The sequence below is a fragment of the Martes martes genome, assembly GCF_963455335.1.
Source record: "Martes martes genome assembly, chromosome: 3".
In the NCBI taxonomy this organism is placed as follows: Eukaryota; Metazoa; Chordata; class Mammalia; order Carnivora; family Mustelidae; genus Martes; species Martes martes.
Genome location: NC_137890.1, coordinates 67712091 through 67739728, shown reverse-complemented (window position 1 = coordinate 67739728; position 27638 = coordinate 67712091). Strand labels below are relative to the sequence as shown.

At 33.2% G+C, this 27638-nt stretch overlaps 1 protein-coding gene across 1 annotated transcript in view; it reads left to right on the top strand.

The window, feature by feature from the left end:
- The window catches only part of LOC308340233 (neurobeachin-like), a gene marked incomplete at its 5' end in the record, with an annotated part of 71738 nt that overhangs the window by 11789 nt on the left and 32311 nt on the right, over positions 1-27638 (top strand). Inside the window, one exon of the mRNA XM_080799393.1 lies at positions 4740-4867. Within this exon, the coding sequence (XP_080655519.1) occupies positions 4740-4867 (128 nt within the window). The remainder of the gene's footprint in view (positions 1-4739; positions 4868-27638) is intronic.

The following is a 27638-nucleotide window of genomic DNA, read 5'->3' as shown; positions in this document are numbered from 1 at the left end:
AGACTGCTTAAGATTCTTTCTCCCTCTCCCTGTGCCTCTCCCCTGTACTCGTGCTTGCTCTCTCTTAAACATATGCATATATATATATCACATTAGAAGCTTAGTGAAAGCTAAAGAAAGTATTTTAAGTTAGTGTTTGTCATTTCCTAGTCATGGTATATAGCCAGTCAAGAATTCAACTTTACAATTTACCGTTTTGCTGTCATTAATATTCTCCTAATCTTTTCTTTTTATCTAATTTTACTTAAACAAATCACTTCATTTACCTATGCTCATATTTCCTAACTTACCCAGGAACATTTGATTAATGAAATCTATTGTGGAATTCACTAGTGTAATAATTTCCTTTATATCTAAGCTCTCTTATTATGTACATTGCTTAAAGTTACATAATTATTTTCATTCTAGATTTTATTATTATATATAGCCATTTTATATGATTTAAGGAATGAAGAAATTTAAGAACTTTAATGTACATACTTAAATTAAGTATTTGTTATATTTATGATATGTTAAGGACCTAGGAGAATACAAAAAGTTAAAACCAAAAGTAAGAATTATAAATGTATTAAGTGGCATAAGTGTAAAGGAGCTTATTAAAATAGTACTTGCAACATAAGCAGTGTCCTAAATAAAAGTAAAGTTACTGTGTTTTTCTAGAATTCTAAAGCATATAACATTAGAAAATAATCAATACTTTGTAGTGAAACATGTTTGTAAGGAGATTAATTTAGAAAGTGAGACAAAAATCTTACCTTTTCCTGCTGATTAAGTTAGTCACTTTAGCTTTTGTTATGTCCTGAGGTCAGTTACAGTTGGCAAGATTCGATGGATTTTCATACATTTTTTTCCTATCATGAAACAATTATATCTTTATTCATAAAATTTCTTAGAATCTGTAAATCTTTGTAAATGAGATTTTCTTAATGTAAGTAAAAACCAATACATGATTGTGTTTTTTAAAACCATAATAATAAAACTCTTGTGTTTTAAATCATGTTATCTTAATCCAGGCATTGATGCTCTAACATTTCATCTAAAGCATTATTATTTTCTTTGAATATTTTGTTTTTGTAGTTGGAAAGTTTGTGAGAGTGGTTAATAAATTACCCAACTTGCAACACTAGTTTTCTTCATGGAAATCAGTAATTCTCCCTCTTTAAAGAATTTGCACTTAGCTATCAAGAAAAATAGCCAATGTCAAAATAACATCATAAGCATCATTAATGTGACTGAAGGGAATGAAAAAAAATTGAGTAGGAGGAGAGAAATGAGAAGCTCGAGAGAATGCATTTCAGCCTGGAGTTGGCCCAAGAACTTTCCTAAATACTAAGAAGCTGCTAGAGTGTTAAGATTATAAATCTCACTCAAGACTATACAGGGCAAATTACCCATGTCCTAAAACCTCAAATTTTTTTGTGCATAAGGTATCTTTTACTGAATTAATGTTTCTTGAATAAATGAAAATAAGCTTTCAAATGAAACTGAAAAACTATTAATCTTTTCCCTAAATCAAGTAAAATATGCCAGTTTTTCTTACAAAATAATTTGCCAAAGAACTTTGTTTTCTGGTAGTTATTACATGTTCTGTTTAAAAAAATTATATTCAAAATGAAGAGAATAACTCATTTATTTTGATAGGACATAAGGCCAAGGAGTTCTCTAGTGTCAACTTTTTTTTTTTTTTTTTACATGTTAACAGATAAATTTTTCAGCTATGCCTTGGGAAAAGGAAGTTCTATATTATGTACTTTTCTCATATGAGAAATGAAATATCAGTATCTTTTTTTTTTTTTTTTTTGGTGATTGGTGTTCTTTGCCTGGTGATAGAGGGTATCAAGCTGAGATCTATATTTATATCATGTTCTTTGAGAATTTAAATTGTGTAAAGATGAGGATCACATACTTTATCTGATGTTTACTTTCCTTTAAAATACGTTGTGTGGAATCTATAAATATTAATGACAACAACTAAAACTTGTCCATTTTCTTCACTGTAAAAAAGTGATGGTGCAACTCTTCCACTTAGAATAGGCTGTTGTTTGATAGCTAAATCTGGCAGTATTATTTGATGATGATTTTCTGTACTTAAAGCCTTTGATTTCTTGCTGGGTAAAATGTTACATTGTTCTCCATTTGAATATTAAAATTATGGTTACAGAATGATATGTAAAAGCATCATTTATTATTCTGTTGAGTTTTATACTATTGTAGGGATTCCTTTTTATCCCTTACCCTTAAGTCATTAATACACATGTATGCACACACTTATGTGATTAGTTATTAAATTAATTGAATTTTCTATTTGATATGTAACCCAGAACAGTACTGTTATAATTTTGAAGCCTGTAAGTCATATAGAAACCCATAAATTATGGAAAAAAGTCATAACCTGGGGAAGAAATATACCTGAATTTAATTAGATAATAATATATTACAATAGTATAGCTATGATGTGAGCCTTTATACATCTAAAAATTTTCTAAATTTAATTTCATTCTTATTAATTATTCTTAAATAAAAGTATTCATGCTTCACTGAGAATTTAAGTACAGAAACAAATAATAACATCTAGATTTATCCCCTGTTCATAAGTTTGCTCTTAACATTCTTACTCATCTTTCCTTAGAGGAGAGGATTATGTTAGCTGGGAAGTTATGGGACATGATCTTGAAGATTAGAAGGAATGTATTAATTAATAGATATAAAAAAGGAGTTCTGTCTGTATTCACTAAAATCAGAGATAAGTTGTTATGATTATTTTATGGCTTCAGGTAGCCTTCCCTTTGCTGTTTTATTACAATTTTCTAGTAGTAAATACTCTCATTAAAACAGGTATTTTCAAAGTGTGTTTCCTGGAGCAACAGTAGCAAACCACCTGAGGATTTGTTAGAAGTGCAGATTCTCACAGTACACCCAGACCTGCTGAATCAGGAGTTATGGGGATGAGGTTCGAGGAGTCTGTGTTTAAACAGCATTACCAATGATTAGTGATGTACTATATGTTGGCTAATTAAACATGATAATAAAAAAATAAAGAAGGTGCTTACTTAGTTCGGGAATAACAGAGTAAGGGAGAATATTGAGACTTCTCTGTATCTTCAGCATGTCTTCAGAGCCCCACCCAGTTCCCTTTTTCTTGCTCAAAGTTGTTCCTCTGGAATATTCTCTTGAAGTATTTGTGGAAGTGCCACACCAGTTTCCTCTCTAAGTTCTTTCTCTAAAGCTTTGACCCAGGTAAGAGGAGACAAAGTCAGATAAGGTGCTAATGCTGACGCTTTGAGTGCATAAATGATTCAGATCACATGATTCCAAGTTGGGAAAGAAGGAATCCTAGATTATTCCCTCACCCCTATTTAATCACCAACAATGCAGTACTTTAGTTTTAAATATTAGTAGTATATTGAAAATTATCCTATGATTAATTACCTTTTTTTGTTATTTAAGTTTTCCTTACATATAGTAAAATGTTACACAGATTTGTGGTGGAACTTTTATTATTTTGAAGCATTGTTTAATTTTTTGCTGTACATGTCTTCTGTGTAGAACAGTGTGTGTTCCTCTAACATTTATATTATTATATTGATTTTGTTTTTTAATCAGAGCTACATTTTCTAAGAGTAAATATAGATTTGTTTTATTCAAAGTAGCTATTATAAGAGCTGCCATTATTGACATCCCACTGTGTGTCTGGTAGTTTTCTCTGCACTCTATGTGCCTTAGTGCATTTAACGCTCACCAGTAGGCACCATGGTTATTTTCATTTTGTAGGCAAAGGAAGTCTAATGCCCCACGCTCACCTAGGTAGCATAAGAAAGAACCAGCATTTCAGTCTATGCAGTCTTATTTCAAAGCATTTATTCCTAAGAGAGATAGTTAGATGTTACCAGATTATTTATTTGCTGAGCAGAATTAGTCTTTACCCCTATTTATTTCTTACATATACTACATGAAGTATTTTCAAGACTGTCAAATAGTGCTTATGTGAGGCCATATAACTCAGAATTTAACAGTGAACTAATATAAATGATAATGTAGGAATTGGTAAAAAATAGTAATAGAAATGGAAAATGCCTACCTGAGCACAGCAATTTAATTTTATTACACTGAATCCTAGTTTTCCCTTATTTATCCAGCTTTTCAGGGAATTTTTAGGCAACTCTAGAGAACAAAGTTTAATTCTTTGTAACTGACACAATGATCCATGTAGTAGGTGTTCAAAATAGTTTTCTTTCATAGATAGAAGGGTAGTCATGGAAGATAATAGAACTAGGAGCAGAGTCTGTGGCCCATGCAGGTTAAAGAATCCCAGTTGCCTTTCACAGAATATTCTACTTTTTTTTTTTTCTTTTAAGATTTGCTTATTTATTTTAGAGAGCGTGGCAGGGAGGGGCAAAGGGAGAAGGAGAGAGGGAATATCATGCAGACTCCCCACTGAGCACAGGGAGGGCTTGATCTCATGACTCTGAGATCATGACCAGAGCCCAGTTTGAGAGTCCTGGGCTTAACCAACTGAGCCACCCAGGCACCCCTGGTCATTCTACTTTGGCTGCAGTCTTTAGAGTAACCTTATGATTGATGTGAAACTCTACAGGGTGTCCCCTCTACTGAAGCTGTTATTATTCCATGAGTTAGAATTGTACTTTTATGATTTTTCAAGATTTTAATTTGGAAGTTAACTTGATTTGACTTTTTGTATTGAATTATATTTACTAGTGTTTATGTCTTAATTTCAACAGCATCACTGCAAAACTTGAAAGAGCTTTAGAAAAAGTTGCTCCTCTTCTTCGTGAAATTTTTGTAGACTTTGCCCCATTCCTATCTCGTACACTTCTTGGCAGTCATGGACAAGAGCTATTGATAGAAGGTATGATTTCTCTCTCTATTCTAATTATTTTAGTTTCCTATAATGTATTACTCATGATATAATCTGTGCTTCTGGAGGAATATTTATTGCCAAAAGAATATAAAGACATTGCTTCCACAAATTCTAATAAGATATTCATACATGCTTTCTTCTTATTCATTTTAAAAAATAACATGTTCTCATAACAGAATGGAGAATTTTGAAAAAGTGTTAGACTAGAAGACTCTGGCTCGTATAATCCTAGTCTACCAGGGCTGCAATGTATCCTTCATGAGGATGGTACGTTTACTAAGCAATATGCTCTAAAATTTCCTTCAAATCTAAGAGCCCTGCTTCTGTAAGTGATTTCTTATTCTTATAATATTTGTAATATGAAAATTCTTAACTGAAAAAATGTAATGAAATACTTACCTGGAATTGATGAAGTTATTGTCTTTTTTACTAAACAGCTGCTTAAATGGAGTGAGAAGGGAAGGCAGATAAATTAATTATTATGTATCAGTATTAGGAGAGCAGCTTTTAAAAATATGGTTCTCTGAAGCCTTATTTCTTTAAAAAGTTCATTTTATAAATATTCAAGAACTTCAGAAAGGGGTAATCCATATCTAGATGATCCTGTGTGTAAATAGTGGCTTTAGGTACTATTCCTTGAATTTAGCAGCCTTATGTATGTTTTTTTGCTTTTCACTTTCTATTTACTGCCATTTTCCTATGATATTCTATCATTGTCTCAATTGCTTTTACACAATCTCTTTCTGTTAGGTGAGATAGTAATAGTTAATAGTCTGACTGGGTTTAAATCCTTGTTCTGCTACTTCCTGGGCTCTCTGAACTTTTTGAATTATTTAGCCATTTTGTAACTGAACATTCTTTCTATAAAATATAATCAGTGATAGCACCTCCTTCCCAGGGTTCTTGTGAAGATTAAATTATATAATGCATACAAAGTTCTTAGAACAGGGACACACAGGTGAGCTATTCTTTTTTTTTTTTTTTTTTTTTTTTTTAAACACTGAATTCTTGTTCTAAGCCAAGCATTGTCTTAGGTACTTTGGAATATATTAGTATATAACAGACAAAGATGTAGAATCTAAAAAAAGGAAACAAATGAAAAAACAAAAACAGAAACAGACTAATAAATAGAACAAACTGGTGGTGGACAGAGGAGAGGGGGATGGGGGATGGATAAAATGGGTGAAGGGGAGTGGCAGATAAGCTTCTGGTTATGGAATGAGTAAGTCATAGGGATGAAAGATTACAGCATAGGGGAATACGGTGAGTAGTATTATAATAGCATTGTACAGTAACAGTTGGAAGCTACATTTGTGGTGAGCATAGTAGAACATATAAAATTATTGAATCACTGTGTTGTACACCTGAAGCTAATGTAACACTGTGTGTCAACTCTACTTTATAAAATAAACAAACAAACAAAAAACAACCTTATTTAAAAAAAAAAAAATCCCTGCCTTGTAGAGCTTATATTCCAGCAAGTACTGAATATAATAAATAAATTATAGAGCATGATAGAAGATGGTCAATGCTATGTTAAAGGATAAGTCCAACACAGGGGTTTGGGATCTAAAAATGACAGGGTCGGGTTGCAGTTTATTTAATAAATCACTCTCTTTAAAACTGCAGCCCGTCTCTGCCATTTTGAGAATCCCAAACCGCTGTGTTGAACTTATCCTTTAACATACCATTTACCATCTTCTAACATACTGTATAATTTTAAGTAGACCAATGGTAAAAATTACATTTAAGCAAAGACTGAAAGGAGGTAAGTCATATAGCTTACTAGAAAAGTGTTCTAGACTGAGAGAATATTTAGTAAAATGACCTCATAATGTGTTACTTTACCATAAGAAAAAAAATTAATAAACATTATTGAAAAAATAAATCTTAAATGTTTTTTCATTCAGTAAGTCTTTTATTTTTCCTGTATATATTTTCCTAAAATGATTTGACAGATTTATATAAGGAAATATAAATAGTGATCCAAGACATGCTAAAATAAACAGAGAACAAATTTAGAAATGTTAATAATGGGTCCTTATAGTGCTATTAAAATTGGGACACAAATCAGCAGTAAGTTTTCTGGCAGCCAAAGCTAAGGAAGGAAATATTTTAAGTTATAAGAACCACATTCCTGGTTCTTCAGTGACAGTTTGTGACAATTTGAAGCTCTAAGGAATTACTATCAGAAACATTTAACTGCTCTTTGTTGGTTAGGCAAGACCCCACATAGCTAGCCCCATTCCAGAATCTTCTATGACCAGGCATCTGTAGTCTTTCTTATTCCTTCCCAGAACTGCAGTAAGAAAGTAGGAGAAAAAGCTGGGTAGGTAATTGAGAGCTGTTTTTCTTGGGCTTCTCCAAGTTTACCTAAAATACTCTGAATTGAGTTGAAAGACTATTAAGAACATATCTCTTGGATTTTTTAAAAAGTGTTCATCTGGCAGAATACAATTTTATGTTGTAATTTTCTGCATCCAAAGAGTTTAATATATCCCATTTTTAAAACTATGTGGATATAATGTTGGTATCCCTTTTTTATGTTGAAATTATTGTGCTTAATAAAATGATGATAGTAAATGGCAGAATTTTAGATTTTGAGTTGTATTTTTTAAATAGAAGGTTGACAAAGTATGTCATCAAATTTCTGCTGATCAATACAATCTAAAAGTTTAGAAACATCTGCTGTATAACAGAACAGCATTCTGTATCCCTTACAATTTAGTTATAACTTTCCTTTTCAAACTCAACTAGTCTCTGTCCTCTTGTATGGAAGACATTAATTAAACATGAAAAAAAGTTACACAGTATTACATTTCCTTGTTTTTGTACAATTCTTCTGGATTGGGTCTTTTTTCCTTTTTTCTCTCCCCCAAATTATTCTCATCCTTAGAATTCTGTTTCAGATTCCTTAAGTCTAATTAATGTCTTCTCTTCTGTGATCCTGTGCCATTTTATTTATACAATTTTGATAAAATTATTCATCACTTATAAATAGGAAATATTGTTTATATTATATTGTCTAGCTTAATTTGGTACATAATATTCAGTATTTTTTCCTTTCATACTTGACTAGAAAATTATTTTTGTTATTGATATTGGTAGAGGTAAGTTTTGAAATGAGGTGGTCAGACAAGTAAAATGTTGGGTTCTTTGGTAAGAATTCCCAGTATTGATCAGTCATCCACAACTGTGAACTGACTGCTTTGCTCATCCAAGGTCAATTCTTGCTCTCTAACCCAGCCTCTGGAAGTACATGTCCTTTCATGTTCTCATTCTTGAACATGTATTCTTGGTCATTCTTTCTTTTTCCTTCTCCTCCATTTTCCTCCTTTTTCTCATTTGAAACACTGTTCTCCTCCAAGAAGAAAAACTGTCAAACTATTATAAAAGACTCAGGAGATTTACATGATAAAAATATTTTTTGTTAGCCATTGAGTATTTAAAAATAGTGCTTATGATGAATATATCCCACTGCTTTTGACTTCATCATGTATATCTAAATGTTAAGAACAAAGCTGGATTTGGATACCTGAAGATATTTTATGTCTTATAAAAAGAGAAGGCAATTATTCTTAGTTTCAAGTAACCATAAAGTATATTTGAATTGCATCTTTATTTGTTTTATATTCATTTGTTTTTAATTTATACTTGTATTCATGTAGTTTTTTTATAAAATAATCATTGAGATTTTGTGTTGTCTATGTCCTTTAAAATACAAGCTAAAATAGTGTCCTTTCATTTTCTTAATTTGTCTATCACTTTTATTAGTCAATCTGTGTTTATTACTATTGTATGATTCTAGAGTACTTAATTTAATATAGTTCTTATCATTTTAAGGTCATTCGTTGACAGTACCTATTTTTATATGCCTTTTGGTGTGTGTGTGTTTTCTCATGGCAATAATTAAGGATTTTTGGAGACAGTAGTTATTTGGAGCTTGGTGAACTTTCTCTAAGAAAATCCTAGCTTTCAAAGGTGCAAACTAAAGCATAAAAATTAGAGTCGCTATGTATGTAAGTATCAAAATCCACCAGCCCAAGATGACAAAACAACCCTTGGTCCAACAGTTGTATTTGCTTGGTTTGCTGCAGCAACGGAGGTTGTGCTGAAGGGGTCCAGTTGGAGATTGGAGGCTGTCAGGAAGCAGATTAGATCTTGCTAATTTTTATTCATGAGTACTATGGAATACAGTGAGCCCAGAGTTATCATTAGTAATAAAGAATCAGTAGTCCCCTAAGTTAATTAGAAGAGAAAATGTTTAGGGGTGTGTGTGTGTTAACCTCATGTCCTTTACTCTGTCTTATTCCACCACAGCAGATTGGCCCTGGGAAATCACTGTTTATATTCTGTGAGCATTATTTATGTTTGATTAAGAACTCACAAGAGTATTAAAGGTAACTTAATTATGATGAGGATACAGCAGAAAGTCTTACAGCTACCAAAGACAGGAAATGAAAAAACAGGTAGACAAAAGGCAGCCTTGAAATGGGAGAGGAGGGTCAGTGCTCTACTCCCTTTGACTCTCAAGGCAACTTCATAAAGCTTTCTACCTTGGCTTCTCTCTGTGTATTAACTCAATTTTTTACTTCTTTCTCAGACTAACCTCACATTTTTAGTCATCAGAACATGACCCAGTATAGTACCCCACCCTGGCTCCAAATGTGCTTTTAATATAAATGTCTTTCATCAGTTGACTATAGTCACTGTTTATGAAGAGAGGATCTGAGGGGCTCAGCCTTGGCTTTGGTGTCTACCTCAGTTACAATCAGCTAATATTGGGGTAGATGGGAAGGGTGAAGTTGGATGTAATATATAGGCTGACTCTTTTAGAAGCTATACATATAAGTTGAAACATCTTAGAAAGGGATGGTGGCAGTGCAGGAAATATTATACTAAAGTGTCTATTATACTTTAGGTGACATTAATAAATGTTTTATTAAAGTTATATAATACTCAAGAATATTTAAGTTTCCAAGACTAGCATTTCTTTATTTTTATTTTTATTTTTTAAAGATAGATTTATTTATTTATTTATTTTATTTGTCAGAGAGAGAGAGAGAGAACAAGAGAGCACAAGCAGGAGCAATGGTAGAGGGAGAAGGAGAAGCAAACTCCCCACTGAACAAGGAGCCTGATTCAGGGCTCTTCAGAACCCTGGGATCATGACCTGAGCTGAAAGCAGATGTTTAACCAACTGAGCTACCCAGGTGTCCCTAGCATTTTTTAAATAATAGCATGGAATTTCCACTCAACCAAAAGAACATCATTGAAATGTTATTATAAAAAGAATGACCCTAATCAAGAAGTCCAATTCACCTTTGGATCATTCATAGTAACAGCATAGCTACATAATTAGAAAAACTTGAATATGTTTATTTTAGTTAAAAAATTAAAGATTGAAATGTATTTTCAGAAGTTATATTAAAATGGCAATAATACCAAAAAAATGTACATGGAAGATTCAGTATAGATGGTAACGAGGGGCATACCTTTTAAATAACCCCCAATTCCTCCATGAAAATCAGAACAGTAGATGTTGAAACAATAACTACAGCAACAACAAATGAACAGTTACAATTAAACTAGGTGACAAGGTATCCCATCGATACTCCAAAATATGACTGTGTTGAGATATAAGAGCTACAAGATAACTCATGGGTTAGAGGAAGGGAGGGAGAAAGTGGTGAAAAGCAAGATGGCTCTGAGGAAAATAGTCTATTAAGTACTTACTGGTAAACCCAGAGGGCCAATTTGAGAACAGCAGCTAAAATAGAGAGGGCTTTTGCACACTATAATAGCAGATGATTCCAAGGGTTCTTTGGTAAGGCTGGAGGGGGCTAAGCCATCCAGGCTCCATAAGTAATTAACCAAGTAGATCTCCTAAGACAAAGGCCCACATTGGGAAGAAACTACTATGAAAAGAATCCAAATTGAGCAACAGAAGTGCCAAAGAGTCAAAGAGAAAGTCCACATAAAACTGGGTTGTGAACACAGGCAGAGCTGATAGTTCTCAGAAAATAGGTTGTTGTATTTTTGAAAACTATATGAAAACAGAAGAGGGATCTCTAGAACCTGAAGAAAGAAGGAAAAGAGCTATCCTGTAAGTTTGGGTAAATCAATTTAACATAAAATAATAAATAACAAAAAGGATCATAATCCCTCATTTTACAGTAAGAAAAATGAGAATAAGTAGAATATACCCCCTCAGACCATGAAAGCAGGCCAGAAAAAAAGGTGAAAAGTATGTAAATGAGCTGAAAAGACATTAGAAAAGATACAGGATATGAAAGAACAATTTATATCAGAATTTAGAGAATCTCACAAATGTGATAGAACTTAGGAAATAATTGAAAATAAGGAGAAAAATAATTTTAGAAATGAAAACTAAGTTAGAAGAAATAAAGAAGTATGTAAACTCAACAGATAAGGCTATAAAAGACATATAAGGTAAAAAAGAAAAATAATAAATTTTAAAAAATGACTAAAGAGACTAGAAAATCTAGGACAGATTTAGGATATGGAACATATGTATGAGTTTCCAAAAAAGAAAACCAAAGAAAAGAACTCTAAAATAATAGGATCAGTCATTCAAGGAAACTCCTGGAATTGAGGGGGGGCGGAATTGAAGTGGGAGAAGAACCATGAGAGACTATGGACTCCGGTGAACAAATGGAGAGTTTTAGAAGGAAGGGGGTTGGGTGGGTTGAATGAGCCTGATGATGGGTATTAAGGAAGGCATGTATTACATGGAGCACTGGGTGTTACAAGCACACAATGAATCATGGAACACTATATCAAAAACTAATGATGTACTGTATGATGACTAACATAACACAATAAAAAAAGAAAGATAAAAAAAGATTTTTAAAATATATATTTAAGGGACGCCTGGGTGGCTCAGTTGGTTAAGCGGCTGCCTTCGGCTCAGGTCATGATCCCAGCGTCCTGGGATGGAGTCCCACATCGGGCTCCTTGCTCAGCAGGGAGCCTGCTTCTCCCTCTGCCTCTGCCTGCCTCTCTGTCTGCCTGTGCTTACTCTCTCTGACAAAATAAATAAATAAATAAAATCTTTAAAAAAAATAAAATATATATTTAAAAAGCACACTGAATGAAAAAATTACTCACGCAGCCAACATTGAGACATATCTAATACAATTAATAAACTTTAAAGAAAAAGAAAACCCATAGCATCTAGACTAAAATGCAAATTAACTTATAGGAGAAAGAGAATCAAATTGTCATCATACTTTTTTGACAGACATATTTTCTGCCAGAAGAAAATGGAGTAAGATATTTAAGATAGTCAAGGAATGAAAATGACGGCAAAACTGGCTTTTGTGTTTAGACTGCAGATAAACTATTAAAATGCGAGAATTCGGGGAATATTATTCCTATTAGGCTCTCCTCAGGAATCTACTGTAGAATAAGTGTCAGGCAACTGAAGCCACTACAGAGTGTAAACATAGGGACTCATGATAACTCTCAAATATACAAATATTTTGGAGAACTAACCCTTTAGTTAGTTACGTGAGAGAGAATGTGGTGTATAATGGCTATATGCTCTGAAAACTGAAAAAAGTAGAACAGTAATTATATTTGCAGCGCCATTATTGATATTTTTATAAAACTGTTGCATGTTGTATAAAACAATTAGTAATTATTGATATTCTAATTATTTTATTTTGAGAATCAGATTCGCACTAAATAAAGGAAATCCAGATATAAAATACAGTTTAAGCAAAATCATTCTGTTTTGAATTTGAATGAGACATTATAAGAGCTAAATTATTATGTGCACACATACACAACACACATACACACGCTCACACTCACATATGTACTGCAGTCCTATGTACTGTTTCGCCTAGGAACAATGACCAAGTTAGTAGCAGTTGAGTATATCTAGAGTCCAGATTGCAGTCTTGAATTATTATTTGCCATTAAAAGAAGCCAGTTTCTTGGAGAAATGGGTGATTTCAAAGCTGGAACAGTAAGTGCTCTTGATTTGCCTGCAACATTTGGTGATACCAAAACCAAGGAAGATACCAAACACTCTCAAAAAGACTCAGGAGCTAACTTGAAGACAATCTTATTGGCCAAAGATGGGGCATTTTGAGCATCAGTAAATTAATAACTGCAACATATCAAAATCCATGGATATGTTTAAATATGTTAGTCATAAGAATGATTTTTAAAATGACTTAGTTGAATTTAGAATATATGGAACCAACTCATTATTTTAAAAACTGATCAATAAAAGGGAAAATTTATCCTGTTATTCCTATGTAAGTTATTTATATTATCAAATCACTAATGAGGAAAGTCTTCTTTTTACAGAAATAAAAATGTATCTGATAAGTGATGGATATTTAAGTTAAAAGATCATTAACATCTATTAATCAGGAATTAATAGATCGCAGATAGCATCAATTGCTGTTAACATCACAGAGGAGAAACATATAGACAACCAGATGGAGAGAACACTATCACCCATCAAGACTAACCAGCTGACCTAATTAGTTAATTAATTAAAGCTGAATCTGATTAATTCTATATACCTAACTTGTTAAATAAACTCTGCCATGAGAATCCCATCATCAAAATTAACACTGGTGGAAATTCTGCACTACACATATCTTGGTTTCTTCAAAGTAATTTATATAACAAAAGAAGAGATGAGGGGATCTGGAGCCTAAAACAGCTCTGAAAGATATCTCAAAAAATTAGTAAAATTGAGTTGTTTATACGTATAATTCTGTCATTTTGGTGATGAGATTTAAAAAAAAACAAAGTGAAGGACGCCTGGGTAGCTCAGTCAGTTAAGCGTCTGCCTTCGGCTCAGGTCATGATCCCAGGGTCCTGGGTCAGGGCAGCTCCAGAGTCCCAGGGTCTCTCTCTGTCAGAATAAATAAATAAAATCTTAAAAAAAAAAAAACTGAAGTGATTATCATAAAATCTAGGTAATAGTTTGTTGAAAGTAAGGAGAATAGCGCAAAACACAAGGAGACTTTTTGGGAAATTTGGCAAAAGTCAGTTTCTTCAACTTATGTAATGGTTTTAAGGGTGTTCATTCTAAAATAATTCATTAGCTGTTTTATGCATTTAACTTATCTGTGTTATATTTTACAGAAATATTTTAATGTCCTCTAAGAAGAAAGTTATAAAAAGTTTTTAATGACATTAAAGACATAAGTAATGGTGAACTATATCATGTTCATGGTAGGAAGATGATCTCACAAAGAAGTAATTTCTGTGCATGATTATCCATCACTTGAATAAGAACTTCTTTTCAGAAATCTCAGATTATTTTTATGGAATTTGATGAGTTTTTCTCTTAATTTTCTATAGTTGAATGATTGAAAATAACCAAGATAACTTTGAAGATGAGCAAGCTATTGTAATTTTAAAAGTGTATAATTGCCCAGTGCTAAACAGATCACTGTGTCCGAATAAATATCCAGAACCAGATCCCAACTTAGAGGGACAGGGCTGGGACAGAGCTGTCATTACAAAAGGAGATAGACGAATAATGCAGTAAATACAGCTAGATCAACTGGAAGGCTTTTTGGTAATTAAAATAATTGAATCCCTTCCTCACTGTATACACAAAAAGTCATACTAAGATGGTGGGAATGTAAAATTTTGTAGGCAGTATGGAAAACAGCATGGTGGTTCCTCAAAAAATTGAAAATAGAATTATCAAATGAATCAGCAATTCTGCTTCTGGGTATATTATCTAAAAAAAATTGAAAGCAGATCTCAAAGGTATATTTGTACACTCATGTTCATAGTGGCATTCAATATACCCAAAGGGTGGAAACACCCCAAGTGACCACATGTAGATGAATGGATACACAAAATGTGATATATACATACAGTGGAATATTATTCAGTCTTCAAAAAGAGGAATAGTCTGACTTGCTATAATATGGATATACCCTCAAAGACATTATGCTGGGTGAAGTAAGCAAGTCCCAAAAAGACTGTGTGATTCCCTTTATATGAAGTCTCTAGAACAGTGAAATTTAGGGAAACAGAAAGTAGAATAATAGCTGCCAACGGATAAGGGAGAAATGGGAGGTTGTTTAATGGTGATAGAGTTTCAGTATTACAAGATGAAAAAGTTCTAGAGATTGTTTGCACAACATTGTGAATATACCTACCACTTAAAAGTGGCTAAGATGGAAATTTTTATGTTACATGTATTTTGCCACAATTTTAAGAAAAGTGAAAACTTGACCCACAGACTAGGAAGATGTACTTCTAACATCAATAATTGTAATAGTTACACAAAAAACTACAAACCAATAAGAAAATTGTAATTCCGTAGACCAGTTGATAATTTGCAGATGAGGAAAATGCAGATGGCCAATAAGAACTGTAAAAATATTAAAGTTTAACCTCATTTTTAATCAGGTAAATGGTACAAAATGTGTATTTGTATCCAGTTGGTTAAAAATTTATATTTAGAACCCATCCCATTGGTACAAAACATATTTTTAAAATCCGTGTATGAGGGGTATAGAATCTTCTACAAGTGTAAATTAATGCAAACACTTTGAAATATAATTTTACACTATCTTATTAATTTGAATTTGTAAGTTACATTTACTCAGCAATCTCACGTGTGTATATATATCCTCAAGTAATTTTTGCATATGTACACAAGCAGATGTAGATATAAAATGTGTTTAGCAATGATGTTTTTGCCAAGGACAAACTGGAAGCAAACTAACTGTTCACCAACACAAGAGGGGACAAATGAATGATATTGTTGTACAATGCAGTACTATGCAATAGTGAAATGCAATTTTATGAAAATGGTATTGACCAAAAGAGCTTAACACATTCATAAAGATAGTACTACATCATATTTAGAAATTCATTACTATATGGTAGAATTTTTAGAATTTGATTCAAGATGGTTAATTTACAACAGTTTTTTACCCTAGAGAAATGGGATCAAGTAGGCTTACACAAGTGCTTCAAGTCTATAATTTTTATTTCTTAACCTGGATGTTGATTATCATTACATTAGCAGGGGTCAACGAACTATGGCCTGACAGCCAAATATACCAGCCATCTGTTTTTGTAAATAAAATCTTATTGGAACCCAGGTATGCCATTCTTTTATGCATATCTAAACTACTTTTGTATTGCAGTGACAGAGTTGATTGATTCAATCAAAGACTAATAGCCCAAAAGCCTAAAACATTTTCTGACTTGTAGAAAAAAATCATTTACCCTTAATCTATACCAATATACCTTTCACTGTTCCTATCAACAACAAAAAGAGTAAAGAAATGGTATATTATGATTGTTTGTTGATTTGTGTACACTTTTGATGAAGTTATAAAGGCTGTCTGTGGTCCAAGATAAGCAAAATGTAGTGAATAAAGTTGATTGATTCCCGATTGTTTAGTTTTAGACATGGAGTTGGAAATTTGTCAGGTCACATACATTATTTCTTTCTCAAGATTCAATCCATAATATCATCAATATGCCCTATAATTCACTATGTCTCTTCTATAGCCAAGTCCTTATCTAAGTTTTTAGTTAGCTATGATAATGAATTAAACATGACCTTATTTCTCCACCTTTTTGAGTAAATGGTCACAATATTACACATAAGAACTTTACCCCTAGATAAAACTATTTAGTTGTTACTTGTTCAATTCTAACTAGAATCTACAGGGGCAATATTTTTATTGTAAAATTCTTAAGCAATTGTATTCTAAAGTCTTCAAAAATATGTTTCTATAGTTTTTATTCTTTTGATAGCAGTATCAGTAGAAATAATACTTCTTTGGTATTCTTGAAATCAGCTGACAAATTTTTTCTAAGTTAAAAAGTAATAGTTTAACTTTCTTAATATTTTGTCTTTCGCTGATAATTGTTGAAATACAACTTTTAGTTCAAATTCTGTTATTTAAATTTTAAAATATTTAGGATCAATGCAGCAAATATATTTCTTTCCGGGGGCGGGGGGACACTCCTATTGCAGTGTTATCTCCAAAAGTTCAAATAGATAAATATATAAACTGGATTCTAAAAGTCAAATGTTTATTAAAGATTATAGATGTTAATATATTTTTGACACAGCCTGAATTTTCAGTTTTAGTCTTGGTGATTCGTGCCAGTATTTTATCATCTATTTAAAATATTGTATATATGATTAATTTCTCTACTGCTTCTGGGAGATGACATGGTACAGTAGTCATCTAATTTTTCTCACAATTTCTATTAAAATTAACATTTTAAAAGTAGCAATTGTTGTGACAACTATGGCAATGTCTAGAGACTATTTGAGATATTTTTAAGAACGTGGTTAGTTTGAATTTTTACATAAATATGACTGAATTTTTAAAGCACAAGGTGATGATGTAAACTGAAGGAAATGGAAAGCAAACTTAGGTAAGTCCTACCATAGACACAGAAGACTCTAACAACAATAACAACAACAAGAAAACCACTTTGGGAGAAGTTATATATTAAAGGGCTAACCATATTTGCAGCTCATTCTTAAGGAATTAAAAAAAAATGTATTGATCTTGTGAATAGTAAGATAGATAATTATCTTGTCTCTATGCTTCACAGAGATCTGATTAATAAACAGAAATTCAGTAGTCTAACATGTGAAAGGAAAAATCTCCCAATTTTTTTATTTGGACGAATAATTATAATTTTCCAACATGAGATTGTGAGATAACAATCTAACAGCGTTTATCTTATGCAGGAAGTTACTTTATCCATAAGCTCAGTATTCATAAGTTTTATCTCTTACAGAATGGAATTATAAGCAACTTTTACAGATTTTTATTTCATTTCTAATATTTTATTTCTATTGAATTTTGTATATAATGCAAATTTTCCTTTTAAAGAATTCAGCATTTCTCTTTGTTTTCTGGTTGTATCTTAAATCCAGAAGTACTCTAGAACAATAATTTGCAAACTTTTTCTTTAAGGGTCTAGATTGTGGACCAACAGTCTCGTATATTCCTTGTGTTTTGTGTTGTTTATTTTCTCAACCCTTTAACAATGTAAACTCTGTTCTTAGCTTATTGGCTATACAAAAACAAGCTGCAAGCTGGATTTGGCTGAAGTTTGGCCAACCACAGGCTAGAGTGAGAGATAATGGCATCATCAAAAGAAAAATTAAATTTAGACACTATTGATAACAATAGGTTTTTATTTCTAGTTAATTGGCTGTGATTATTATACCAGATATACTATTGAAAGTCTCATGTAGTATCAGACGTTCCTTTCTGTACTAAAAAGTCACAAGTTTTTCCTTAATAAATGGTTATAGGAAACTGTTTTTTATTTTATTCATTACATGGTGTCCTGGATACAAATTATTTTTTTGGAATTTTTGTTTAAGTTTCTTTTAGCTGAAATCCAAGATCAACTGGTATAATTTTTGACCAGCCAGAACTCAGTGCTGTGTTGCTTAAGATTGAACTACACTTGGGTGCCTGGGTGGCTCAGTCAGTTAAGTGTCTGACTCTTGTATTCATCTCAGGTGACGATCTCTGTGTTGTGAGATCCAGCCTCACATGGGGCCCTTCACTGGGTACGGAGCCTGCTTAAGATTCTCTCTCTCCCTCTATCTGTCCTCTCTATGCGCATGCACTCTCTCTCTTAAAAAAAAAAAAAATTAAAAATTGAACTATAGTGGCTGTAGAATGCATTTCTTTTCCTAGTTTTGATTATTACTTTTGATAAATTTGGTTAACTGAAACCTAGGTATCACTGTCCATTCTGTGCCTAATTCTATGTAAGCAGCAGTGTGTATCATTTAATTCCTAGAGTTGTTATTGATGTTATTTTAAGAAATGGTCACTAGCATTTTAGGAAAATTTCACAAACATACACCAGTGATGTTTTGTATAACATCCCATATTTTTGCAAATGATCCATTTTTGTATTAGGGGGAATATACTTCATATATTGTGCTAAATATTAAAAAAAATAGGAATTTTTAATCAACAATTTTGATTCAAACAAAGAATTTTATGTGTAATTCAGAAATTTTATCTTTCTAAATTATTCTTTGGAGGTTTTTGTTAGTAAAGAGAAGATGATCACTTGAATTTTTACAAATATGATAAAGCCACACTTTATCAAGGGATCTTATTACAATTTTCAGGCAACTACTGAAGATTGTTAGATACCTGAGTACTTTGGGGTGTCAGGATGTCAAGAGATCATAGTATAGCAGAACTTTAAAGAAATGATCCTTCAGAAATGATATCTTCAAAAAGTTTTTCATATGAATCAAAACAAGATGGAAAAGAGATGTGCATGATTGACTCACTATATCACTTAACATTGACAATCAGTGGTTTAATAATTGTGACAACCATATTACTGTCATATAAAAATTAAAATCTTTTGTGAAGATCAGACTATCTTTTAGTATTTGTTGCATAGTATATGGTATATGTTTAAGGACTTTACTTTAAATAAATAAGATACTGCCTTGCTTTCTCTGCTTTCAGAAAAGGGAGATAATATTAAAACCTGTGAAATAACAAGGTGTTTTTAGTTAGGATTAATACTCTTCTAGCACTGTTAGTCGAATATAAAGTCCTGCATACGATGTTGACAGAAAGAGGAAGAAAGGGGCAGTAACACAGTGTTTTGAAGGAAAACTCTAAAATATTTAGCATGATTTCCTCTCTTTTGTCATGATAGAATAACAGAGAGTGGACTTGCCCTCCACTTGTAACCATTAGAAAATTGAACAAAGTATATAAACCAACAGTTTTTAGAACTTTGACAGTAGGTCAGTGTGAACTGTAGTCCCTGAAAAAAGGGAAATAATTAAGATGGGTTCAGGGATTTCCATTAACATTTTGCCTGGAGGCACATTCTGAAATACTGTGAAAGAAGGGAACTCTGAAGTAAAATACAGTAGTCTTGGTGAACTGAAGAGATAGGAACCAGAGGTCAAGAAGCTGTGGAGCACACTTTCATAGAGTAGGTAGCTACACAGTAAAATAGCTCCAGAAATCTGTGAATGGGCCCCTTGGATCTTTACTGAATACCAAATGGCACATGTACAGGGAGAATGCAGATTGGCAAATTATGACCAAGGGGCTTTGAAGTATTTTCTTTACTTCACAGAAGAGAGAGCATTATTCTAGCTCTGCCCAGCCAGAGTGGTTGGTCCTCACATTATTGGAAGTAGTGGGTAGAGTGCTCAGAAGATTAACACATTAGTAGTAGAGTTAAATTATTTTTAGAGTACAGGATACTCTAGTGTAGATCCCCCCTTTAAAACACACAAACACACACTTAAAAATAAGCCTCAAGAGAATCAACTTGATCCACTAATAATTTAACTGTCAGAGCAAAGCCTATCACACTTTAAAGGAACAAAGCAAGATGCTAACACTTAACAATGCAATAACCACAATTCCCAGTATCCATATAAAATTACTAGACCTAAGATGAAGCAGTGAAGTGTAGCACAAAACCAGAAGGAAATGAGTTGATAAAACTGACAGAGATGATGAGTTTAAAAGACAAGGATTATCAGATGTCATAAAAATGTTTAGGTATTAAAGGAAAATAACACAATGTGGAGAGAAATGAACAATATAAAAAAGAAAAATGAGAAAAATTAATTTGATGGATTTTTTTAAAGATTTTATTTATTTATTTGACAGACAGAGATCACAAGTAGGCAGAGAGGCAGGCAGAGAGTTAGAAAGGAGGAAGCAGGCTCCCTGCCGAGCAGAGAGCCTGATGCAGGGCTCGATCCCAGGACCCTGAGATCATGACCCAAGCTGAAGGCAGAGGCTTTAACCCACTGAGCCACCCAGGTGCCCCTAATTTGATGGATTTTACAGTTTATTATACACTGATTACAACAGTTACAGTGAACTATAAGATACAGAATGATATCTTTCCAAACTGAAACAGAAAAAAAAAAACAAAACCCTAAATACATAAAAGGGGAACAGAGCCACAAAAGCCTAAGGATAAATCAAGCAGTTAAGTATGTATGTGTGTAGATGTGTATATATGTGTGTGTATATATGTATATATGACATTGTTGTGTGTAAGAAAAGCTCATCTCAAAGGGTTGTATATTTTGTGTTCCCATTGTCTTTTTGGACATTCTCAAAAAGACAAAACTAGTGATGGGAAACAGACCAGCAGTAGCCAGGGATTATGGGTAGGGGGAGAAGGCCACTGCAAAGGAATAGTACAAGGGATTTCTTGGGATGATGGAACAATTTTGTGTTCTGATTATAGTGGCCATATATGAGTTAATATATGTGTTAAATCTCATAGAAATTTACATACAAAGGGAAAAAAGCCAATTTTAATGCATAACAATTTAAATTTTAAATTAAATTTTCTACTTAAAAAAAATTTCAAAGGTTTTATTTATTGGGCAACCTGTTGAGACCCCTCTCACTCTTGAGAGCCCTCTCACTTTTCCTATATCTTCATTTAATAAAATTCTATTGCTTTACTAAAAAATATATATTTTATTTATTTGAGAGAGAGAAGGCAAAGAGAGCACGAATGGTGGGGAGGGGCAGACGAGAAAGAGAAGCAGACTCCTTGCTGGGCAAGGAGCCCAAAGCAGGACTCGATACCAGGACCCTAGGATCATGACCTGAGCCAAAGGCGATACTTAACCAACTGAACCACTCAGATGCCCTTTTTATTAAAATTTAAAAGAGCTGTCAGAGGATAAACACATTACTTACAAAAATAAGAATTATAACCAACATTTAGCCAGAAATTATGCAGACCAGAAGATAATGGAACTTCATTAAAGTACTGATAGAAAAGATTTCCAACCTAGAATTCTTTAATGAATATCTTCAAAAATGAAGGGGAAAGATTTTCAGACTACAAAAGATAAAATTCATTGCCAGCATATCTGTACTATAAGATAGAAAAGATTTCCAACCTAGAATTCTTTAATGAATATCTTCAAAAATGAAGGGGAAAGACTTTCAGACTACAAAAGATAAAATTCATTGCCAGCATATCTGTACTATAAGAATTGTCAAAAGAATTGTCAAAATCTCTACTTGGAGATTTTCCAAGTAGAGTTAAGGATACCAGATGGAAACTTAGACACACACAAAGGAGAGTACAAAAAATATGCAGATAATTTTTTTTCTCATTTTTAACTGGTGCAGAAAAAGCATCCATTAAAATTCAGCACCCATTCATGATAAAATATCTGAGAAAAATAGGTTCCAAAGGGGATAAACCTAACCTGAAATTGATACCTATAAAAAAACCAACAACTGATGTTATATGTAATAGTGAAAAACCAAATGAGATTGAAAAGGGAAAGATTTTGCCTTTCTAATTCAGTGTAACCACTGTAGTTCAAAATGTTACTGAAGTATCAAAATACTAGAGTAAAACAAGAAGTGAGAATAAAAGATACACAGACTGGAGGAAGTAAAACTTTTTAAATGCAGGTGAAATTATCATGTATGTAGAAAATCCTAAGGATCTCATACCTTACTGATTGACAATGTAAAATGGTACAAGTTTGAAAAACAATTTGGAAGTGTTTTATAGTTAAATATTCAATTAAAATTTGACCCAGCAATTCCACAATAATTATTATTCAAGAGAGATGCAAACATATGTCCACATACTTATATAAAATTTTATAGCAACATTCATAATAAATACCAACTGGAAACAACTACTATAATCATCAAAAAGTAAAAAAAAAAAAAGTAATTTAACAAATGCTTGTATTATCTATATGATACAGATTACTAAAGAATTAAAAAAAAAAAAAACCTGATACTCAGAAAAATCCACGAAGTTTAGAAATACTGTGCAAGAGAGCAGCCTAGCTCAAACAAGTTCATATTGTGTGTTTTCATTTTTATGAAATACTGGAAAAGAACACGTTTTTATAGTGTAGAATGCAGGAAAGTGCCTGGGGTTAAGGATGTAGAGAGGATTGAGAATAGGCACAAGGGAATTTGTGGGGGTGGCAGGCGGGTTCCTTGTACTGGTGACCACATGGACATATACATTTATCCTAACTCAAAGAAGTGTCCATTCACAATGGTCACATTGTATTTTATGGAAACTACCCTTCAGTAAAGTTGATTTAAAAACATAAAACAACTTAGTTATTGAATATGGGGGATGCATATATATATTCTTAATACTTGGAAACGGTAAATATTCTATTAGAAGTCAAGAGAAAGTCTAAAAACATACTCCTTAGTTTCATAAGTCACCTTTGGTTACCCTGGAGACATTGCAGAAGAGTTGTAGGCACAGATGCAGTATTGTAGAATATGAAAGTGTTTGGAAAAGAAGCTGAACATAGACCAGTCATTGGAAAAATTTAATGATGAGAGAGAAGAGGAAAAATTGATAGAGGTTCATTTGGCTGCATGGAATTTTATTCATGGTGGGGAAATCTAGACCTGTTAGGAGACAGAAGGGAAAAAAATCCTGGAAATGTAAAAATGAAGGTGCTTGATAGGGATACGAGAAATTAGTGCAGAAAGGACATCAAGATATAGCCATATCTGAGTTAGTTAGGTTCCCTTCTTACAACCTTTCATAGGACAGTGTGCTTTTTCTCTAGAGCATGTATCAGAATTATAGTAAGCAACCTATATGTATATAATTACTTAGTAATGTTTCTATCACTTATCAGATCAGACTCCACCAGGTCTTCAGGACCTGCCAGCATACCCTCAAAAACACTTGTGGTTGAATAGCAGATGGTAGAACAAATGAGATTATTTTCTGTACTCAAGTAGATTTCAGTAATTGGTCTTAATAATCGGAGAGAAGGGTATAATTTAGCTTAAGCAAAAAGCAAAAGTTCCTGGATTACCTTATTGCAACATTGTCTGGAGGGCTTTATGAGTGATTGTGACCAATTTTTAATATTGCACAGGAAATAATATATTTCAGTATAATGCTTGAAGTTTTATCTGTATTCTTTATCTTGATACTGCTTTATTTCCAACTATACTCTTAAAACAAAAGTAAAATAATGGTTCAAAATGCACGAAAACACGTCATGGATGACATGTTGGTCAGGTTTAAACCTGATGAAGAAACCAAGGACAGAAAAGTACCTATTTGTTCATGACTACTTTTGAAAACTAAAGAGAGGCAGGGGCATTGACTTTGCCAAATACACCTATTCTGCAGAAACAAACAAAAAATTAGATCCTAGTCATCCTTGGAAGAATTTTGAACAGGGAGGGACAAAATCAAATATGACTAAGAATCTATCAAATTTCTGAAGACTAAAAGAACAAAAAATTTTATTGGGAAAAGGTGCTGCTTAAAAAAAGGTCTAATGTGAACAAGGAAATATTTAAAAAGCACAGTTGAAAGAGTTTCAACTCAGATATGGCTTCACTTTCTTTAACCAATGACTATTTAATCATTGTGAATTTAAAATGTACTTATGAATACAATGCAATGTAATTGACCACTTCAGATGCAAACTAATCCTTGCTGAAACAATTACCAGCCTTTACTGGCCCATCATAAAACTGAAGTACTTAAGGGCTACAAGTTAAAGCCCTATGAACTCACAGAAACAGATTCTGTAAATGATTTTAATCTTTATGCTATCACCAAATACTGCCTGTTAGTTTTCCCACTTTTCCTTCTTGTTTTCAAGTTATGGAATGAAATAGAAAACTAATGCCTAAATAACTGACCAAGAACCCACTTTCCTGCATCATTTCCTTTCCACTGTCATGCACCTACTTCCCCTTGTTGCCAGGTTAGCCCAGGAAGACATGAAGGACTTAGAACCATGGGTAGTCAAGCCTCAAAGAACTATTTGTATCCTTTATTGCGGGAGTCAAAGCCTTTTTTCAATAAAGGGCCAAAAATAAATAATTGGTGGCCATACAGTCTGTCACAAGTTCTCAATTTTGCCATTGTAGTGAGGAAGTTGCCACACATAATACATAAAGGGATGAACTTGGCTATAAGTTAAAATTTTATTTATGAACAGTGAAATGTGAACATTATATAAATTTAAGTGTCATGAAGTATTTTTATTCTCTTTTATTCTCCAAACATTTCAAAATGTAAAAACCATTCTTAGCTTGTGGCCCATATGAAAACAGGAGGTAGTTCACCTTTAGTGACATTCAGACTGCAGACTGTGACCCATTAATGGTATGGTGTAATCAGTAAAGGACACCCTGATGGTATTTTTTAATGGCATATCATTACATAGTACAGCATAGATGAGAATATAACACACAGTGAGAGGAAGAGTTTCATGAAACATTTCTTTCCATTATATGTACTGAATCATGAAGTAAAATGTATTCCTTTGGTTGTAATTTTTCAAAGCTTCAAAATAATTAATTTACTGTTCACCAGCAAAGAGTTTTTGTGTCAAGGAAGGTAAGTGTCTTAGCTGAGGTTTACGTAGCAGTTTAGATTGTCGGCTAAAACTAGATCTTCACATTTTCAGTCCAGAGCTGCTTTGGCTTAATTAAAAACTAGATTCAGATGAAAGGATTCTGTAATGCTAATAAAATTGGCACCCAAGTGTGAAAATATTTAGAAGTGTAAGGACCTAACAGGTTTGTTACTTAATATTCAGATAATAATTTGTGTCCACCTGCATGGTGTTTGAAACACCAGTACAATCAAAGAGAATACATACAGGCACACTTTTTCTTGGTCCATGATCTCTGCTGTCCACATTTGTTGTTCCTTGTCTCTATTTTCTGATAGTGAGGTCAGGTGCAGGGCATGTCACCCTTGACCATCAGTCTCCAGTCTGTCCTTCTCAGATATTAAAACACAATTTCCCACATTACAGATGCCCCTTAATTAGCTGGAGTAGCTGCAATTCAGGTGGACCCTGGATCCCAAGAAAAATAAGGTCTTTCTTTCCTTCTTTTTTAAAGATTTTTTTTAAAGATTTTATTTATTTATTTGACAGAGAGAGATCACAAGTAGGCAGAGAGGCAGGCAGAGAGAGAGAGAGAGAGAGAAGCAGGCTCCCTGCTGAGCAGAGAGCCCGATGCGGGACTCGATCCCAGGACCCTGAGATCATGACCTGAGCCGAAGGCAGCGGCTTAACCCACTGAGCCACCCAGGCACCCCTTTTTAAAAAGATTTTATTTATTCATTTGACACAGAGAGAGAAAGACCACAAGTAGACAGAAAGGCAGGCAGAGAGAGGGGGAAGCTGGCTCCCTGCTGAGCAGGGAGCCCAATGCTGGCTTCAATCCCAGGACTCTGAGACCATGACCTGAGCCAAAGGCAGAGACCCAACCCACTGAGCCACCCAGGCACCCAAAAAATAAGGTCTTTCTACAGTAACTTTCCCCAGGAACCTCCTCATTGAGCAAGTGACCATCTTTGTTTTCCTGTAACTATTTCCTAGACCTCACCTCTACCAATCTAGTATGCTTCTAACTAAAAGGACCATATTTCACTATGTTTCTCAGAAATTGTAGCATTTCATAATTTACTGTTTCAAGCCCATTATTGCAAAAGACAGTAAGATATTGACTTCTTCCGTAGTATTTCTAGTATACAGTAATGCAAACCAAGATAATGTAAGTTTTGCCATACATGGTTAGATTTTGATCAATTTTATGTTTTTGTTTTGTTTTGTTTTTTGGTTTCAGTTATTTCTAAGCCAGTAAGTGTGTAGAGCTGTTGCCTCTGTGAATGTTTTCTAGAAGACTATGCTTTTCCCCTTGTGTCTCCTTCAAAGCTATTTTCCTGTATAGCTTCTTTGATTTCACTGCTTTTTTTGTATATACACTGCCCCTCCATATAATATCAGCACTTTTAATCTATTTTTCCTTGGTATCCAGCTAACAGAATTTACTAGATTGGATTTAAAATAGAGTCTAATGTGTGTAATGGAATCCATGAAAGCCGCAGTTTAGACTCGTGACCAGTTTTAGCTGCTAGAGGATGATTGTCTCCGTTTTCTCCTGCATATGGAAGGAGATGCATAATTTACATGCTATTATCCATTCCTAAAATGTGGTTCTCCGCATACTCAATAGAGTTATTCTCCTTAAACTAAACCCAACCAAAGATAGTTTTCTGTAAGGATATTATTTTAACTTCGAAACTAATTACTTAAAAAGTCTATACAGGGGGCGCCTGGGTTGCTCAGTGGGTTAAAGCCTCTGCCTTCGGCTTGGGTCATGATCCCAGGGTCTTGGGATCGAGCCCTACATCGGGGTTCCCTGCTCAGCAGGGAGCCTGCTTCCTCCTCTCTCTCTCTGCCTGCTTCTCTGCCTACTTGTGATCTCTGTCTGTCAAATAAAATAAATAAAATCTTAAAATTCTATAGAGGTCATTTGAGCAGCTGTACTTTGCAACATTTAAACTAGAGAATATTCTTGAATTAAACATGTTTTCTATTTACATATTTATTTTGATAGAGAAGGACACATTAAGTCTAGATACACTGACAGGACTAGAGGAATTTGTTCATGTGAATCAGATTCTGTTTTACAAATTGAATAATACTTTTTATGACTGCTCATCTTGGAATAATCTCTGAGTCTTTTTTTTTTAAGAAATTGATAACTGCACATTATTTCAAGCTAAATATTTCCAGTTATTTCTCAATTCCACTATTTTTTGTAATTACTGTAGGAATTACTTTAATGACATCATTTCTCTTGCCTTCTATGTCAACATCTTATAATGATTCTGAGATAACTCTTGGTCTCTTCACATTAAATTGATTTGTTTATCTGCTTGCAACATA